This window comes from Micromesistius poutassou (assembly GCF_964030765.1).
Source record: "Micromesistius poutassou genome assembly, chromosome: 5".
Classification (NCBI taxonomy): domain Eukaryota; kingdom Metazoa; phylum Chordata; class Actinopteri; order Gadiformes; family Gadidae; genus Micromesistius; species Micromesistius poutassou.
The window spans coordinates 856,726-868,871 of NC_140275.1; the positions used below are offsets into that span (position 1 = coordinate 856,726).

Sequence of the window (12,146 nt, forward strand, 5' to 3'; positions counted from 1 at the left end):
TAGTATCTCTGGTAAATGATTATGCTTGCTGGTTGAACCGATCACACTAAATTGTATCTAAATTGTTCTGGTGTTGTTGACATTCTGTTCTTGGACGGCTGCTGGGGTGGTTGTCAAGGAGCCCAGCCTGTAACCAGCCCTAACAGAGAAGCACCTGTTGTGTGGTGTGTGTGTGTGTGTGGTGTGTGTGTGGTGTGTGTGTGTGTGTGTGTGTGTGTGTCTGTCTGTGTGTGTGTGTGTGTGTGTGCGTTGATGCGTGTCAGTCAGTCATTCTGTTTGGGAGTGCCACGGTGTATCACAATACACTATCTGTGGACGTTCCCACTGCTGCCCGTTGCTCTCCTGTCGAAGGGAGACCACTGCATGGTGGACAAACCAGGGACAAACCCAGAGCCTCACGGACCGAACTCAGGTTCAGCACGCTAATGCCGCCCAAGAGGAAGAAGGACGTCTCGATCAGGACGGAGGATGGTGAGATAAAGCTGAGATAAAGGCTTTTCTTTTTTCTAGATCTTGTCTTTTAAATCGTCTCTATTCCTAGTAAATGATTTAAGATGTGTTCTCCTTGGAGTGTATTGATGTCGCTCATAATTCATGGATTAGATGGGATTATGTGGAGTTCTGTGTCATTTATTGTTGTCCTCGTTGTTCCAGTGGGGATTGAGATCGACGCCCAGCAGGACAGCGGGAGTGAGGGTGAGTGTGTATCCGTACCGGTGTGATGATATAGGGCAGTGATCCTATCTGTAAAGTCATTTTCATTTGGATCCTTAATTACTAATTGTCTTATCTTTCCTATTATGATATTTTCTTAATATTTCCCATTTTTCTTTTCCATGCAGTTTAAAGTACACCAAAAAAATAAGGTTGAATTACACCTTGACCAAAATTACATTTAATGTCAACAATAAGAAACATGATCATTTATACAAGAGTCAAAAGTGAAAGTCGTATGGATTCATGTCTATGTTGCTCCTCTTCGTCATGCGATGACCCTGACTCCACTGACTGACTCACCACCCTCCTCAGCCTAACGTCTGAGCAGCGTTCTTCAGGCGCTGATGTGTGGTTCTTCTGCCCCTGAACCAGAGGAGGCCAGGAGAAGAGCCAGGAACAGACGAGCCAAACCTTCTCCACGCAGAACCAAACGCCAAGTGAGCGATGACGAAGACGAGGAGGAGGAGGAGGAGGCCCCGAGGAGGAAAGGACGACGGGGGAAGGCCAAGGCGCAGGACAGTGAGGAGGAGGAGGAGGAGGAGAAAAAGGGCAGGAGAAAAAAACCCATCAAGGCTAACAACAGGAAGAAAAAGGCTGTGAAGGAGGAGAGTGAGGAGGAGGAGGAGGAGGAGAGCGCGGAGGAACAAGGGAAGAATAAAAAACGAGGCAAAGCGCCGAGCAAGAAGGAGAAGGAGGAGCAGAACAAGGTGAAGAAAGGCGGCAAGGACAAAGGGAGTGAGAAAAACAAGAGAAAGAACAGTGGAAAGTTCAGCAGGTGCAGTATTCTGTGAGAGCTCGCTCTCTGTCTCCTACACCTCTCCTACCTCCTACTTCATAAGCACTTTCACATGCGCAGTTCAGCCAATGCAGACTGAGGCTGCTGTCCATACAAACCTCCAGCCACCTAGGATTCAACTTTTTTTTAGGATTCTAGATATTTTATTACGGGGACCATTTTTATAACACTGTCTTCAAAACAATAACTTTTCAATAGGAACACAGTGGCACACAGCAGATCAATAATTAAAACAATATCCTGATTCTCATCGCTATCATCATCTCCGCCCATAGCAGGGATGGTTGAGTTGTAAATACCAAAGAGTTGTGTTTGTATTTCACTAACAGTAAACAGCCAAAGTTATCTTGTTTGGAAGGAGAGGCATGTGAGAGGTTGAGGAGACAGACTGAAGGCCCCTGTCCGTTTGACAGCTCGTCGGGGTCAGGGTCCGACTCTGACTCCCTGTCGGAGGGCGAGATGGAGATCCTGAAGGAGGAGGTAGAGGAGAAGAAGAAGCTCATCACCACCTTGAGGAACAAACCCTGGCGCATGAAGAGGAGACTCCAACAACTCAAGTAACCAAAACAATACCCCAAACAAAAACTAAAATCGTTCCGCATTACCGGCTCTTCTGCGTGTTGTTCCATTTTCCTAACTTTGAGTTTCCATTTTTTATCTACTTGCTAGTTGTCGTGCATTAACCCTTCTGTCTACTAGTTGCTTGCTTAATGGCTGTATTATATTCCTGCTCCTCAGTGTTGTGCATGAACTAGTTCAAAATAACTAGTTCATTGAACAAGTTCATTTTTCTATAAACTTTGAACTGAACGTAACATATTTTTAACTAAAGAACTTGAACTTGAACTAGTTCAGATTTTGTGACATTCTGAATTGATGCTTAGGTCCAGATGACATGTTTATTAAATAGAGTTACTGCCTTAGTTGTGATTAATGAACCAGGTGTACAAATAATATCCACAACAATCTGAGATTGTAGTAATGGGCAGCAGGTAATGGAGAGGATTCATTTTAAAAGATAAGCACAGAATACTCACTCCAACAGTTTTTCTTTGCTTTCTAAAAAAACTTAATGAACTGAACGTGAACTAGTTCAAAACTGAATTGGTGAACTATGAACGTGAATTTATTCATTTTCTTTTGTATGAACTGACTCTGAACTCTGAACTAGTTCATGTGAAGTGTGAACTTGCACAACACTGCTGCTCCTATAGCTTACTTCCCATCACTTATGTCACATACATGTGATGTTGTTGATGTTTGATTAAAACATGGCTGCTTTGCTGCTTTGCTGCGTTGCTTCGTTGATGTTAGCTTTGTTTGCTATTAGCATAGACATGCTATCCTCCATCCTCCGGTACAGCCTGTTATACAATCCTACATGTATGGTTAACCAGAATCAACTTCACTCTGAAGTGCATCCACTTGCAAACCAATGATGCTGATGGAACTAAAACTAAACTAAAACTAGGCTGCAGTATTGATAATGAAAAGTACATAAACACAAATCCAGATTAATTTGTTTTCTATTGATTTCAGCTATTATTCCATAACTAGGAGGATGGCATCTTGGGTTTGGTTTTAACTATAATATTAACATAATCAATTAAACAAATACAGCTGCTCAGCATCAGAAGTAATTTTTTTTTAATGGAATTTACAAATTAAAATCATGTATATTCACCTGTATTTATAAGATGACCCATTTAGACATTTTTAATTCAATTCAACTTTCAAAATTCAGCCAGCACTATTACAACGCATGTCCAATGTCCAAATTTCCATTTTCAATATCTCTCAAAATGCACCATTCAGAAACTAGACTAGTTCTATGTGGATCTACCCAGCTCAAATAGACCTCAACATCCTCACTCAATGTTAAATAACGGCTCTAGTTCGTAAACCAAACGTCACTTCCGTCTCTTAAGTGTGTCTGCGTGTGCTGTTGCGTGTTCCTGTTTGTGTGTGTAGACGTCGGTGTAGCTTTTCTTGTAGACAACATCGTTCTCTAGATGGCGAACAAGAGAGGCGCAAGGTCATGACTTTTTGATGAGGTTAACTCTCTTCAACGCATGCTGCTGTAACCAAGTGTCTCCGGACACAGCAAATCCATCTTCTGCTCTTTCCCCTTCATCATCAATCTTACTTGACACGAGGTGTCGTCGGCCCCTTGTGATTTATCACTCTGCATGACATCCAAGTTCTTAATACATCCAACAGTGAAATTAAACCTATTGGTATCCATACAAGATGTCGATCGGAATGGTGGAATTGTGTTGTTGTTTTGTGTGGGACAAACAAGAGAAATTGTGTCATGGTGGAACGATGTGTCTTCCCTCCTGTGGTTGTCTGTAGGGAGGCCCAGGCGTTTGTGGAGAAGTTTGAAGGCGCACTGGGTAAAGGAAAAGGCAGAAAGCTCTACGCATACAAAGTGATGATGGCCAAGGTAAGAAGTACTGTTTGTTTGGATTGTGATGAGACTCATCCGCCAACACCCTGGGTCTGTGATGATCACGTCGGCGACCACAAGACGAGAGCTTAAGACGTTGACTTTTTTTCTTCTACGCCCCGCAGAAACTGATCAAATTCAAGCGTGACTTTGAGAACTTCAAAACAGCTTGTATCCCCTGGGAGAGGAAGATCAAGGAGGTGGAAAGTGCGGAAACATAATGACATAATATGTGGGACGAATGCTGGTGTTAATACATTTGAAGCTCAAAACTCTAACTTGAACTGTACCAGCGCGTGTCAACATGATGCTGATGCACTGGTCCCTGTTATGGACATGTATTTAACATGTTGTGGTGGGGGGCCTCTGATCCGGACCCGGGTCTACGCAGGTCACTTCGGCTCCTCGGTGGCCTCCTACTTCATCTTCCTGAGGTGGATGTATGGCCTCAACCTGGTCCTCTTCGGCCTCATGTTTGGGCTGGTGGTTATGCCTGAGGTGAGGAGAGTATATTCATGCTCTGGGTGGTGTTAGTGAAGGGGTATGTGAGGGTTTAATTTACACGTTTTACTGACTGTCTATCGAATGGCAAAGGATTTAAGGATTTAAATGTACTACTGTGTTTTTCTGTAAGTAAAAAAAGCCCCAAGTAGTCTGATGTTCTGACCAGGTGTGACTGAATGACTTTTAGAGCGGTCGTCCCATTGAAGGTCCCGTGACGTTTAGAAAATCAGTCTGTTATGACATCACAGGTGGGCGTGTCCACCCAGACGTGTGCCGGATAGATCAGTCCACCAGCCTACCCAGTGGACCGTAGCAAACGTCGCTCATCTATCCGTCACACATCTGGGTGGACACGGTGACGCACACCTGTGATGTCATAACAGACAGATTTTCAAAACGGCCTGTAACGTAGCTGATCACACTCACACCTGGTGGCACGTCCTGGGACCTTCAACAGCCTGGCTGTGTAACAGCAGCACGCCTCCATTCACTCACCCTTTAATTTATCCCCAGGTTCTGATGGGCCTTCCCTACGGCACCATTCCCAGGAAGACCGTCCCCAGACCGCTTCAGGAGACGGCCATGGACCTGTCCGTCCTACTTGACTTCGGGGTCAGGAACTGAACCTTTCCTTTTTTACTCTACTCTGCTCTGCTCTATCGGTGGATGACTGCGTTCATGACTGAGATTGAACGGACGGTTCCCCCCCGCTTGGTTCCTGAAAGGTTGAGCGGTTCCTGATGTGGGCGTGAGCCCGGTTGTGTTTGTCGTCCACAGGGGTTCATGAAGTACTCGGTCCTGTTCTACGGTTACTATAACGACGAGCGGACCATCGGCGTGCTGCAGTTCCGGCTGCCGCTGTCCTACCTGCTGGTGGGCGTCGGCATCTTCGGCTACAGCCTCATGGTCGTCATCAGAACGTGCGCGCGCACACACACACACACACACACACATATATACGCACGCACACGCATGCATGCACGCACACACACGCACACATACATACGCACGCACATGCATGCACGCACGTGCACACACACACACGCACATGCAAGCAAGCACGCACACACACACATGCACGGACACGCACACACACACACACAGGCACGTATGCACGCACGCACAAACGCACATACGCACACATGCACACGCACACACATGCACGCATACACAGACACACACTCACACACACACACACACACACACACAGTCACACACACACACACACGCACACACGCACGCATGCACGCACGCACGCACGCACACACACACACACACACACACAAACAACCAACCCACATACATATGTATTATTATTGACTATTTTATATTATTTTGGTTGTCTAACCTGGTCACCTGCACACACCCATAAAAACATGTGTACAGACGTAGACAACATTGGTTCAGAGTGTTAACCTGGTCACTATACCCTGACACACACCCATGTGTACAGACGTAGAGAACATTGGTTTAGAGTGTTAACCTGGTCACTATACCCTGACACCCATGTGTACAGACGTAGAGAACATTGGTTTAGAGTGTTAACCTGGTCACTATACCCTGACACACACCCATGTGTACAGACGTAGAGAACATTGGTTTAGAGTGTTAACCTGGTCACTATACCCTGACACCCATGTGTACAGACGTAGAGAACATTGGTTTAGAGTGTTAACCTGGTCACTATACCCTGACACACACCCATGTGTACAGACGTAGAGAACATTGGTTTAGAGTGTTAACCTGGTCACTACAGGATGGCCCGGAACGCCAACGAGGGAGGAGACGGGACGGACGAGGGGGACTTCAACTTCAGCTGGAAGATGTTCACCAGCTGGGACTACCTGATAGGGAACCCTGAGACCGCCGACAACAAGTTTGCCTCCATCACCACCAGCTTCAAGGTTAGAGAGAGAGAGAGAGAGAGAGAGAGAGAGAGAGAGAGAGAGAGAGAGAGAGAGAGAGAGAGAGAGAGAGAGAGAGAGAGAGAGAGAGAGAGAGAGAGAGAGAGAGAGAGAGAGAGAGAGAGGTGTGTGTGTTTGTGTGTGTGTGTGTGTGTGTTTGTGTGTGTGTGTGTTCTAGCTTAGAGAGCCTCAAGTCGGACACTAAGGAGTCCTGGTCATGTGACTCTGTAGGAGTCCTGGTCATGTGACTCTGTAGGAGTCCTGGTCATGTGACTCCGTCCCCCCCGCTCTGTAGGAGTCCTGGTCATGTGACTCTGTAGGAGTCCTGGTCATGTGACTCCGTCCCCCCCGCTCTGTAGGAGTCCTGGTCATGTGACTCTGTAGGAGTCCTGGTCATGTGACTCCGTCCCCCCCGCTCTGTAGGAGTCCTGGTCATGTGACTCCGTCCCCCCCGCTCTGTAGGAGTCCTGGTCATGTGACTCCGCCCCTCCGCTCTGTAGGAGTCCATCGTGGACGAGCAGGAGAACCAGAAGGACGAGAACATCCACCTGCGCCGGTTCCTCCGGGTGCTCGCCAACTTCTTCATCCTGTGCACCCTGGGGGGCAGCGGCTACCTCATCTACTTCGTGGTGAAGCGCTCCCAGGAGTTCGCCGAGATCGACCAGGACGACCTCTCCTGGTTTGAGAAGAACGAGGTGAGGAGCCGCTCCGCCCGGGCTGAGACCACGGGGAGGCGGCCCCTCCCGGCGTCACACATCACCGGGATCCGTGATCACATCTGGAACGTTGCCGCATGACCAGCGGTGTGCAAGTCCACACTGCACTAGTTCAGAGTTCAGTTCATACAAAAGAAAATGAATCAATTCACGTTCATAGTTCACCAGTTCAGTTCTGAACTAGTTCATGTTCAGTTCATTAACAGTTTTTTTAGAAACTGAAGAAAAACTGTTGGAGTGAGTATTCTGTGCTTATCTTTTAAATGAATCCTCTCCATTACCTGCTGCCCATCACTACAATCTCAGATTGTTGTGGATATTATTTGTACACCTGTTTCATTCATCACAACTAAGGCAGTAACTCTATTTAATAAACACGTCATCTGGACCTAAGCATCAATTCAGAATGTCACAAAATCTGAACTAGTTCAAGTTCTTCAGTTAAAAATATGTTATGTTCAGTTCAAAGTTCATAGAAAAATGAACTTGTTCAATGAACTTATTTTGAACTAGTTCATGCACAACACTGCATATGATTCATGTAGATGTCGGTGTCATTAATATAAGGCCTGTTAGGCCCTTTGAGACTGTGCCTGTGATTAAGGGCGATACAAATAAAATGAATGAATGAATGAAATTAATTGAATTGATTCCTATTGGTTAGAAACAAGAAGTCGTGGCTAACCCGTTGAGCCTGTGAGAGCTGACCCACGGCTACGGCCACCGCCTCCCCCCCCCAGGTGGAGTTCGTCATGTCCCTCCTGGGCCTGGTCTGCCCCCCGCTGTTCGAGACCATCGCTGAGCTGGAGGAGTACCATCCCCGCATCGCCCTCAAGTGGCAGCTCGGACGCATCTTCGCCCTCTTCCTGGGGAACCTCTACACCTTCCTCTTCGCCCTGTTCGATGAGGTCAACGCCAAGGTAGGACTCCGTGTGTGGATGCGTGTGTTTGGGCGTGTGTGTGTGTGTGTGTTTGTGTGTGTGTGTGTGTGTGTGTGTGTGTGTGTGTGTGTTTGTCTGTGTGTGTGTGTGTGTGTGTGTGTGTGTGTGTGTGTGTCTGTGTGCGAGCCAAACCGATTTTTAAACCCTACCTTCAAATGACATGCGTTATGCATTTTACAGCCTCACACTCGTTTTCTATTCCGCAGCTGGAAAACGAAAAGTCCATTAAGAACGCCACCGTCACGGCGTACAACGAGTACTACGCCAACTACAGCTCCTACTACAACACCACCGACGTGCCCCCGCCCGAGATCCAGCCTGCCGACGCCATCAGAGGCCCCTGCTGGGAGACGGCAGTGGGGATAGTCAGTACTCCAACACGCAAACACTCAGAGAACGCTGCCCGAGTGTCTGTGGAGAGAGAGCCCCTGGATCGAATGACTTGAGTCTGGATGCGTTTTCTTTCCTTGAGAAGCTCCGATATTCCTCAGTGGAGTAAACGGCTAGAGAAGGGAGTCTGTGGCTCAGGAGGCAGAGCGGGTTGGCTGGTGACCGGAGAGGTTGCTAGTTCGATCCCCGGCTCCTCCTAGGCCGTTGAGCGAGACACGCCTCACCCTAACTGCTCCCGACGGAGCTGGCTGTCGCCCTGCATGGCTGTTTGCTAGTCGGTGTGTGAATGTGTGTGTGTGAATGTGTGTATGAATGGGTGAATTGGTTGGCGATGTTGTAAGGTGCTTTGAGTGGCCAGTGGTTAGAGAGGCGCTGTGTGAACGCAGTCCATTGACCGTGTCTCCGTGTGTGTGGGCGTGGCGGCTCCCCACAGGAGTTTGTGAAGCTGACCGTCTCAGACATCCAGGTGACCTACCTCACCATCCTCATCGGGGACTTCCTGCGGGCCGTCCTGGTCCGCTTCCTCAACTACTGCTGGTGCTGGGACCTGGAGGCGGGCTTTGTGAGTACCGCTGGCAGACCATACACCACTACACGTTGTCAATCACTATGTCTTATCCACATGTATCAAACATAACGTAATATACAATATAGAATATCATGTATACTATATATTATACTCTCTACTTGGATAAAAGAGTCTGCTAAATGCCCTCAATGTAAATGTAAATGTTTGTTTTATATCCTACAACAGTATTTTCAATAGTTGGTTCTTCTGCTTAGTTGTGAAAACGTTCATTTAAAACCAGGTGACATCACCATGTTTTCAGAGCGGTAGTGGAGTGGTTCTTTCTCACTGTGAGAACACCGCCTCTACAGTGGAAGTGAGACGACTCTCCCCGACACAGTGACCTCCAGCAGCACAGGCCGTCCGTCAGCAGGAACCAGACACGCTAACAAACACTTAATTACTGACAGAGTCTGAGGTCCAGCACAGCAGGGAGAGGAGGGGGGGGAGAGATGGAGGGAAGGAGGGAGGGAGGGAGAGATAGAGGGGGGGGAGGGAGGCATAGAGGAAGGGAGCGAGGGAGCGAGTAAGGAGAGCAGAGGAAGAGGAGGAGATGTGAAGTGAGAGTGCCCTACTTTTCAGGTTATCAGGTTGACATGTGTGTGTGTGTGTGTGTGTGTGTGTGTGTGTGTGTGTGTGTGTGGGTGTGTGTGTGTGTGTGGGTGAGATTACAGCCTTCATATGGAGAGTTTGACATCAGCGGCAATGTGCTCGGGCTCATCTTTAACCAAGGCATGATATGGTACCTGCTGCCTTTCCCCGTAACATCCACATTCACATTTCTATCACCTGTTAAACCTTTAGGCCAAACATTTAAATGTATGCCTTTATACCAAACATGGTTGAGCTTTAACATTTCACTGAATTTATTACACTTTCAACTTTTCAACAGTTCTGGAAGATATGTTCTCATGTGTGTAATATTGTTCATATTTAATATTTCTAATATTTCTAATATCTTTGTAACTGACAAAGTAGTCATTCGTTTTCATTGTTAGTATTTCTTCAAAACTGTTGTCCTTGAGGCTTAGCGTTGTCAGACACTGACTATACTCCTCTTCCTCCTCCCCTCCCTCCTCCTCCTCCTCCCCTCCCTCCTCCTCCTCCTCCTCCTCCTCCTCCTCCCCCTCCCCCTCCTCCTCCTCCTCCTCCTCCTCCCCCTCCTCCCCCCCCCTCCTCCTCCCCCCTTCCCCCCTCCTCCTCCTCCTCCTCCTCCTCCCCCTCCCCCTCCCCCTCCTCCTCCTCCCCCCCCTCCTCCTCCTCCCCCTTCCCCCCTCCTCCTCCTCCTCCTCCCCCTTCCCCCCTCCTCCCCCTCCCCCTCCCCCTCCTCCTCCTCCCCCTCCCCCCCTCCTCCCCCTCCCCCTCCTCCCCCTCCTCCTCCCCCTCCTCCTCCTCCTCCTCCTCCTCCTCCCCCTCCTCCTCCCCAGGATGGGGGCGTTCTACGCTCCGGGCCTGGTGGGGCTCAACGTGCTGCGTCTCCTCTCCTCCATGTACTACCAGTGCTGGGCGGTGATGAGCTGCAACGTGCCCCACGAGAGGGTCTTCAAGGCCTCGCGCTCCAACAACTTCTACATGGCGCTGCTGCTGCTGGTGCTGTTCCTCAGCCTGCTGCCCGTGGTCTACACCATCATGACCCTCTCGCCTTCCTTCGACTGCGGGCCCTTCAGGTAGGCTGGGGGGGGGGGGGTGTAGGTAGAGGTGGTGGTGGTGGGTGGGTTGGGGTTGAAGCTTCTGTAGGATTTGAGAGAGAGCAAGAGGGGAGTCAATTGTGGAACAATGTCCTCTGCCTCACTGCTCCGTCTCTCCCTCCCTACATTTCACCACCAATCAAAAGTGTTACATTTAAGCACCTGTGATTGACAGGCAAGATGAATTTCCTTAACCAATCAGGGAAGAGATGCTCTGATTGGTCAGAATTGAGCCGGGAGCCATCTGAAGCTTGCGCAGTCAACCTGGAACACACACGACTAGTGGCTCACTAAGAGCTAATCGCTGTCATTTCTCTCTCAAATCACACTCAAATAATAGCTCTTGAATCTTACATACAGCACCTTTAGCTGGAGAAGCAAACATAAATGTATGTGCATCGCTAAAGATCTGGTGGTCAGAGTGTACAGTAGACACAGGCATCAGGAACAAAGGTTATAAGGTGTTATAATCAGTAGTCATTGGTACGAGTGAGAGAGTATGAGAGTATGAGTGGACTAGGGAAGAGAAACAGACGGAAACAAGCAGGCAGGGTTGAGTTTGGGTCACATCTTCTGTGCCACCAAAGCCACCCAACAGTTAAACCTACAGAATAAAAACGTACGCGACCACACTCAAAACAAAACGATCCAAAGGCCGGCCGACATCCACCAAACCCTGACACCACCCGGGCTCTGGTTACCCGCTGGCTTATCTGGTAAACGAATCCCGGAGTCAGCCCGGCCCTGACGGGAACAGAGCACAGATAATGGCCACCAGAGGTGCCCGGTGCGACCTAATAAGAGCTAATGGGGGTTAGCGCGGCTAAAGTCGCTGCTCGTCCATGTGGACGGACGCCCGGTCGGCAGCGTGAGGGCGGGACGGAGAGAGAGAGAGAGAGAGAGAGAGAGAGAGAGGAGACGGGATGCTGCCCACGTGGCAGCGTGCCGAGGCTCTCTGAGCGCTGTCCTGCGTCGCCGTGTGCCTGTCAGGCTTCAGTGAGATAGAGCGCTGATCAGGACACGTGGTTCTGGATGGTGAAGGCACATCTGATCACAGCCGGCTGTCATTCGATGTCTGTTTGGAGAGGTCAGGGAAGGTCGAGAGCCGCCGTCAGACCACACAACAGTGGGCTCTCCAAAAGTAGGTCATTCGGTTTTTCAAGAAAAATACAGTAAAATAGGCTTTTTTTAATCTGTAACATTAAAACCAATGAACCGTGAACATCAATGTATTTTCCATCAGTAGCATGGGTTGGGCTCACATCATACCATGGGTTAAGATGAGTCGTAAATCAATATACGAGGAGGTTTGGGATGTTTTAAGATGTCGTGTGTTTTCTAGTGATGAGCAAGGCACTGTGATCCGAACCCCTCAATCACTCCTCACACATCGCCCCCCCCCCCGCCCCCCCGCCCCCCCGGACACCGCCACTCCCGCCTCCTACTGACTCCTGTGACTCCTCCCCCAGCGGC

The 12,146-nt window shown here is 48.9% G+C and overlaps 1 protein-coding gene across 1 annotated transcript in view; it reads left to right on the forward strand.

Annotated features, from left to right (window-relative positions):
- Window positions 1–198: 198 nt before the first annotated feature.
- Window positions 199–12,146, forward strand: part of tmc2b (transmembrane channel-like 2b) — a gene marked incomplete at its 3' end in the record, with an annotated part of 13,985 nt that continues 2,037 nt past the window's right edge. The window contains exons 1-17 of the mRNA XM_084468375.1: window positions 199–471; window positions 655–696; window positions 1,090–1,492; window positions 1,927–2,070; window positions 3,869–3,959; window positions 4,088–4,169; window positions 4,354–4,460; window positions 4,980–5,078; window positions 5,244–5,386; window positions 6,223–6,370; window positions 6,871–7,065; window positions 7,827–8,006; window positions 8,234–8,392; window positions 8,851–8,979; window positions 9,660–9,727; window positions 10,413–10,652; window positions 12,143–12,146. The exon at window positions 12,143–12,146 is cut by the window's right edge and continues 122 nt beyond it. Of these exons, the coding sequence (XP_084324501.1) occupies window positions 426–471; window positions 655–696; window positions 1,090–1,492; window positions 1,927–2,070; window positions 3,869–3,959; window positions 4,088–4,169; window positions 4,354–4,460; window positions 4,980–5,078; window positions 5,244–5,386; window positions 6,223–6,370; window positions 6,871–7,065; window positions 7,827–8,006; window positions 8,234–8,392; window positions 8,851–8,979; window positions 9,660–9,727; window positions 10,413–10,652; window positions 12,143–12,146 (2,280 nt within the window). The 5' untranslated portion in view covers window positions 199–425. The remainder of the gene's footprint in view (window positions 472–654; window positions 697–1,089; window positions 1,493–1,926; window positions 2,071–3,868; window positions 3,960–4,087; window positions 4,170–4,353; window positions 4,461–4,979; window positions 5,079–5,243; window positions 5,387–6,222; window positions 6,371–6,870; window positions 7,066–7,826; window positions 8,007–8,233; window positions 8,393–8,850; window positions 8,980–9,659; window positions 9,728–10,412; window positions 10,653–12,142) is intronic.